The following is a 7463-nucleotide window of genomic DNA, read 5'->3' on the forward strand; positions in this document are numbered from 1 at the left end:
CTGCCAGGGTCGGTCTGGGATATAGTGAGGTAACATTGGCTCTTTGGTGTTTAAGGGGCGTCATTCAAGACAGGTGGCACATTTACCAACAATGTCCTCAATTTGTTTGCACATTCCGGGCCAAAACAAAATGTGTGTGCTCCGTGTGCTCTGTTTTCACTTTTCCAAGCCCATCTGTCCAGCATGGATCTTTGTCAAAATCTCTTCTCTGAGACTGGTAGGAATGATGATTTTCTCTCCTTTGAAAATGATTCCATTTATCATAATGGTTCCAGAACTCTGAGACACTCAGGGCATTTTCTCCTCTCCTCAGGCCATCCATAATGTATGACTTTCCTCAGCTGTGTGCGTTATGAGCCCTTTTCTGTTTCTTCTCGGATCTCCTTCAGTTTTGTGTCACTAACTGGTAAGTTGCTGTACACAGTGTGCACTTGCATGTGCATGCCTTCACTGAGGCTGCTGTCCTTGTAGGTAAGAAATATCCTGTCGTACTGCATTTTATTATTTTGTACAACGCATGTAAATCAAGACATGGTGTCAGAGTAAAAGGACTAAAAGGTGTATTTTGCTGGAGTTCCTTCACTTCGAATGGACTGGGAGTCTACAAACTTACCTGACTCGTGGCAAAAGTTCAAACAGCATGTGGAGCTAGCACGGGTTCTCTGAAGAGGAGAAGAGGAAAAGTGCAGCTTCCTGCTCCTCTGGACGGTGAAAAAGTGAGAGACATTTACAACACATGGACACTTACCGAGGCTGAATCAAAGGTACTGAAAACATACTACAACAATTTTGAAGCACATGTTGTGCCGAAGACCAATACGATTTTCGCTAGGTACAAATTCCATGAGAAAGTACAGGGAGCTAACAAATCATTAGAACAGTTTGTGACTGAGCTGTGTCTACTTGTGAAAAACTGTGATTATGCAAACAAGGATGAGATGGCGAGGGACCCTATTGTATGTGGAATACACTCACGGTGAGTGAGAGAAACTTTTGAATGTTTGGTCTGAGCTAACGCTGGACAAAACTATTGACATAGCCATATGGACATAGCCATACGAGCTAGCACAGGTTCAGATGAAACCATTTCAGTAAAAGTCTAAAAGTATTTGGTTTTACATGTACTTAAGTATCAAAAGTAAATGAAATTGCAAAAAATATGCTCAAAAGTAGAAATAATTTCAAATTCCTTATATTAAGCAAACCAGTCAGCACAATTGTTTATTTTTTATTTACAGATAGCCAGGGGCACAGTCCAACACTCAGACATAATTTACAAACAAAGTATTTGTGTTGAGTGAGTCTGCCAGATCAGAGATGACCGGGGATGTTCTCTTGATAAGTGCCATTTTGGACCATTTTCCTGTAAAAATGTAACGAGTACTTTTGGGTGTCAGGAAAAATGTATGTAGTAAAAAGTTATGTATTTTCTTTAGGAATGTAGTAACGTAAAAGTTGTCAAAAATATAAATAGTAAAGTACAGATACCCCCCAAAAAACAAATTAAGTAGTACTTTAAAGTATTTTTATATAAGTACTTTTCAACACTGACCCAGATGACAGACTAGCTGATGAGGTATATGATGTTTCCTTTAACCTGGAAGAAAATGATTCTATAATTATGCTTTACCTTAATTGGTATCTATCTGGACAGTCCTGTTTAAATTTGTAAGTAACTATAACATATAAAAACATGTTATCATTCGGAAATTATTCAGACCCCTTAATTTTTTCTGCAGTTTGTTACAGCCTTATTCTAAAATTGATTAAATAAAATAAAAAATCCTCAGCAGCAATCTACACACAATACCCCATAATGACAAAGTGAAAACAGGTTTTTAGAAATGTTTGTAAATTTATTAAACATCAAAACAGAAATACCTTATTTACATAAGTATTCAGACCCCATGATTCGAAATTGGGCTCAGGTGCATCCTGCTTCCATTGATCATCCTTGAGATGTCCACCTGTAGTAAATTCAATTGATTGGGCATGATTTGGAAAAGCACACTCCTGTCTATATAAGGTCCAACAGTAGACAGTGCATGTCATAGCAGAAACCAAGCCATGAGGTCGAAAGAATTGTCCACAGAGCTCAGAGACAGGATTGTGTCAAGGCACAGATCTAGAGAAGGGTAGAAAAACATTTCTGCAGCATTGAAGATCACAGTGGCCTCCATCATTCTTAAATGGAAGAAGTTTGGAACCACCAAGACTCTTCCTAGAGCTGACCACCTGGCCAAACTGAGCAATCGGGGGAGAAGGGCATTGGTCAGGGAGGCTACCAAGAACCCGATGGTCACTCTGGCAGAGCTCCAGAATTCTTCTGTGGAGATGGGGGAAACTTCCAGAAGGACAACCATTTCTGTAGCATCACCAATCAGGCCTTTATGGTAGAGTAGCCAGATGGAAGCCATTTCCCAGTAAAAGGTACATGACAACCCGCTTGGAGTTTGCCGAAAGGCATCTAAAGACTCTCAGACCATGAGAAACAAGATTCTCTGCTCTGATGGAACCAAGACTGAACTCTTTGGCCGGAATGCCAAGCATCACGTCTGGAGGAAACCTGGCACCATCTCTACAGTGAAGCCTGGTGGTGGCACCCCCCTGCTGTGTGGATGTTTTTCCGTGGCAGGGACTGAGACTAGTCAGGATCAAGGCAAAGATGAATGGAGCAAATTAGAGAGAGATCCTTGATAAAAACCTGCTCCAGAGCGCTTAGGACCTGAGACTGGGGCTAAGGTTCACCTTCCAACAGGACAATGACCCTAAGCACACAATCAACGCAGGAGTAGCATCAGAACAAGTCTTTGAATGTCCTTGAGTGGCCCAACCAGAGCCCAGACTTGAACCCAATCGAACATCTCTGGAGAGACCTGAAAATAGTTGTGCAGCAACGCTCCCCATCCAACCTGACAGAGCTTAAGAGGCTCTACAGAGAAGAATGGGAGAAACTCCCCAAATACAGGTGTGCCAAGCTTGTAGCTATATACCCAAGACGACACCTTTGGCAGCTGTAATCGCTGCCAAAGGTGTTTCAAAAAAGTACTGATTAAAGCGTTTGAATACTTTTTTTTTTGTTATTATGGGGTATTGTGTGTAGATTCATGAGGGGGGGGAAAAGCAATTTAATCAAGCACTACTTGATTTCGTGCAGTAATGAGGTGCTACTATCGTAGCTTCTAGGGAATTTGTCTTGTATTCGTTGACAGATAAACAGATGAAATAGCAAAATTATACAGTCTTAAAGCTTTGCACGGGCATAATTTTCCATCCCAAAGTTTGCCACTTTTTTATTATTACTTTTTTTTCCAACAAACCAATGGCTGGCGCAGGTATGTTAAATAAATGTTAAATAAATCCTGTTCCACCAGGAAAAAATGTATTATTTTCAGCAATATTCCATTTTGTTGGACAATAATCCACTCCATCTGAATGGATTGGTTGCCTGGCGCAGCAACCTGATAGGAAATGGCCATTTATTCAACAGGGCTACTTTACAGTTTGGAGATAAAAATCCCTCTCCCCCAAAGAGAAATGACCACGGGTGCTCGGCCCGTCCGGCGGCCCAGGGATCTAGTTACAGATACTCTGTGCATTGACTCGCTCTACCCAGTGATCAGTCATGATGCTTTCTCCCTTGAGCAGCATAGATTGCTGCAGGCAGCTCTTTGCCGTAGGAAACCATGGGGCTCAGGGCACCATACACTGGCCATACACTGTAGGGCTTATATCATTTACAATGTTGCTTTGCATTGGAGATTTGTTCTGCATTCAAGATGTTGTCCTCATACTTTATCATAGTGCTCCCAATGCAGCTGATCTTTTATTGATTCCTACTTTCACTCTGATTGCATGCAATGCAGTAGGTTGTCCATAGCTGCATCCTGTTTCCTATGAAGTGCACTTAATTTGGCTCTGTGCAAATGTATTGCATTTTATAAAGAAATGGGGTCCATTTCTATCTCTCACTGGAAACATATACCAGAGATATCCTTTATCCTTATTCTATATGTCTATGCTACATATTCAGCATTTGTTTACCTTGTCATCAAAAATGTGGAAAGTGGCACATCTTTCTCTCCAGTGCTCCAACAAGTCGGTCTGTGTGTTCCTATTGGCTACGTACACTGACGGACAGCCCACAGAGAATGCTGAATGGTTCTGTAAGTGGCTGGAGGAGGCATCCACTGACTTCAGATATGGGAAAACCTACCTGAAAGGACTGAGATGTGCAATGTTTGGCCTGGGTAACTCTGTGTATGGCAGCCACTACAATATGGTAAGAGATCTGACAAAAAATGTCCCTATCGATATGTTTCCACTATGTGTGGTGCTGCTACTTACACTTATGAAATGCAATCTGCTTCTTTGCTTGTCCGATACTTTTATGGATATTTTTTGCACATTATACATTCCTCTTTTACAACACACTAGAATACTAAGCTCTTTCAGTTGATTATCATTACCACTATGACTGTTATCTCCTGTCCAATAGCTAACCATCCACATTCTCTACTCACTGAAAACACTTCACTCTCCTTTTGGTGAGTAAGAATGTGGACAAGTGGCTGTGGATGCTGAGCGGCATCTGTGTTCTGTCCAGAGGAGATGGCAACTGCAAAGTTGTGAAGACCCATAATGGCAGCGTGCAGGCTGACTTCCTGGTCTGGAAGACCAAGTTCCTGAACTGCATACAGGCCCTGGTTGCAGGACAGAATAAGGCCTGTAGTGGAAACTGTAAGACGGACGGCTCTTGTAAGACCAGGAACAGGAAGGAACCACAGGAGAAGACTGAGGATGACCAGGCATATCCAGAACAGCTCAGCTCTGAGGTAACACTGAACTTAACTACTCTTAACATGCACACCTCCCATTACTAATGCTATCTCATAGAGCTGATTCATGGTTGACGTAGCTCGATGTAGGTTTATTCTATCCACAATAGGGTATTTGTTATTACACTTTTATCTGGAGTGGATTCGTTGACACTACTGCTATGCTGAAAACACATGTATGCACATACCCTCTTTCTCATATTGTCATGATAATGTGAGTTCGCCGCGCTACTTTCTCCTCCTGCTGTCTGCGGCAACTCTATGCAGCAGGGGTGAAAGTGTACAAATAAACTAGTGTGAAGGCTAATCATTATGATTTATCTACCGTGCATCCAGTTAGGCTTTATTTAATCTTGCCAACGCCGATGAACATGTGGTTGGCAACATAATTTTAATCATCCATGCACCCCGAGGAGTTCCCAAACTCCATGCATATGCTTATCTTTATTTAATCAAGCAGCTCCAAAAAAATATAATGACTTTTAATCAAATGTATCCCATATTGGATCCTGGATGTGTTTAATCATGGATGTATTTAAGATTAGTTGTGGATTTATGCCTTCATAAATCTGAAGGACGTTCAACCTCTTTAGGAGATGCTTGAAGTAAGTGATGCAGGTCTCTCGTGTAGAAGGGGTGAGTGATCTCTCTATTTTTCTCCCACTTACTCTCTCTGTTCTCACCTACCTTTCTTATTCCGTCCATCTCTTTCTTTGTGCCACCACCTTTCACTATCTACTCCTCTCCCTCTCACCTGCTGCCTCCCCTCCTCCTCTTTCTCCTTCTTCTCTTTCCCTCTCCCTCTCTCTGCAGGAGGTGCTGGTAGAGTCCAGTAGTGATGAGGAGACAACTGGGTCAGAGGTGAAAGACCCAGGCTCGGTCATCAATGTGGAGAATCTAGGAAACATGAATGGCATCAAGAAAGCCAAGGCCATTCAGACACAAACCATACTCTGGGTTTTACACTAGCATACTACTTAGAATTATGCAATGTAATAGGCATGTGTTAAACGAGGTTTGCTAGTATGGACAATTGATTGGAACATAGCCATGGTTTCAGTTTCAACATAGTTCATGGTACCCTATCTGTGAGGCTGAAGGGTAACCATAGCATTTTCTAACCTCCTACCATTGCTCCATAAGCCATTGTCATGACGTTGTTCTTGGGGTAGGTTTATGACAGTCATAAATACCTCTACCCCCCTTTTTCCTCTCTCTACCCTACTGATGTTACATTTTAAAACCCTTGGTTAACATAGAGATTCTGGGAACATCAGAAGGTGGGGGAAATGAACTATATTCTGGTAATCCGACCAATTGAACATATGCGGTGGTACTTAATGAATATGATGTCAGAATATGATGTCAGTTCAGTTGTCATCTCATCAATCGGAGACATTCTCATCAATAATAAGATGACAAACTCTACAGTGGAAAGTCTACACATCAGAGTTATCGGATTCACATGGAATTGTTGTTCAATGTAAATGTTTGAATATGAAATTATTCGTGATGGGATGAAATGTGATTTTAGCTTCTAAAATGTGAGAATTGGGTTAGGGCTCTGCTCAATCAGTGGCCCGTCCCTGTGAAGAGTCATGGGTTATACAACTTTTCAGACACATCCTTCCCGTTCCACTATATAAAGCCTTGACAAAAATGTAACCTCCTATTCCGAGGATGTGAGGACGACGGTCCGATGTCAGAATGGTTCAGATAATAACTACAGAACGAAGCCAACATCAGCGTGAGCTTGGGTTGCGAATGGTATGAACTTTGAACTCTTATTCACTACAGAAGTGATACCTCCTAGCCGTTGAGTTAGCAACAGCAGCTGCAAACGAGGTTAGGAAGGAACAGACAGAGTATCCCGTCTATCACACAACGACGTTACTACAACGTATCCTAATGACCACCAGAGACATTCTTCAAAGGACTCGGTTTGGCAACACGGCCTTCCATCTACCACCAACCTACCGAAGCACAGCTCAAATATTTATTGCATTTTCCTTTTCCAAATGAGCGGTAATTTAGAATGCATAAGATACTGTATTTACGATAGCACAGCTTCTTCCTTTGTTACTTAGTCTTCCCGCTCTTTCACTCAAACCCAGCCCCCTTTCTTTTGTGTAACCAGCTGTCATATCTGTTCCACCCGCTAGGGACGTTTTCCTTTATGACGTAATTTGTAATCAAGTTGTGATTAATTATGTGTATGTGTAATTCTGTGTGATTAGTTAGGTATTTAGTAAATAATTAATTAAACCCAATTTTGTATTGCTGATTCAACTTGTTAGCCAGGGTTCGTGCAGATAACCAAGAATTTACAACTTTCAATTGAGACTGAATTAAGATGACGATTAATATTGACCGTTATTGATGTAAAATATTACTAGGTCTTTAACCTCTCTGGGCAACCCGACACGCAAGCGTCCCACCTTGCCAACAATAAATGCAAATGCGCTACGCCAAATGCTAATAGCACTCGTTAAAACTCGTTAAAAGTTACCTATAAACTTTGACAAAACACTTCAAACTACTTCTGTAATCCAACTTTAGGTATTAGTAAACGTTAATAAATGATCAAATTGATCACGGAGCAATCTGTATTCAATAGGCACAAGT

General features: G+C 41.4%; 1 protein-coding gene across 5 annotated transcripts; it reads left to right on the forward strand.

The window, feature by feature from the left end:
• On the forward strand, positions 1–7099 carry LOC135546421 (S-adenosyl-L-methionine-dependent tRNA 4-demethylwyosine synthase TYW1-like). Of its 5 annotated transcripts, XM_064974831.1 has the most exons (6): positions 4–217; positions 314–406; positions 575–976; positions 4088–4282; positions 4557–4835; positions 5652–7099. In XM_064974831.1, the coding sequence occupies exons 3-6, from the start codon at positions 959–961 to the stop codon at positions 5805–5807; spliced, it is 648 nt and encodes a 215-aa protein (XP_064830903.1). In that variant the 5' UTR covers positions 4–217; positions 314–406; positions 575–958; the 3' UTR covers positions 5808–7099. The 5 variants fall into 5 exon arrangements, 4 of the variants coding, with proteins under 4 accessions (XP_064830903.1, XP_064830905.1, XP_064830906.1 ...); XR_010456581.1 differs by having other exon boundaries at positions 1–217; positions 314–764; positions 4607–4835; XM_064974833.1 differs by having other exon boundaries at positions 6–217; positions 314–764.
• The last annotated feature ends 364 nt before the right edge of the window (positions 7100–7463 follow it).

The sequence above is a fragment of the Oncorhynchus masou genome, chromosome 9 (assembly GCF_036934945.1).
Source record: "Oncorhynchus masou masou isolate Uvic2021 chromosome 9, UVic_Omas_1.1, whole genome shotgun sequence".
NCBI lineage: Eukaryota > Metazoa > Chordata > Actinopteri > Salmoniformes > Salmonidae > Oncorhynchus > Oncorhynchus masou.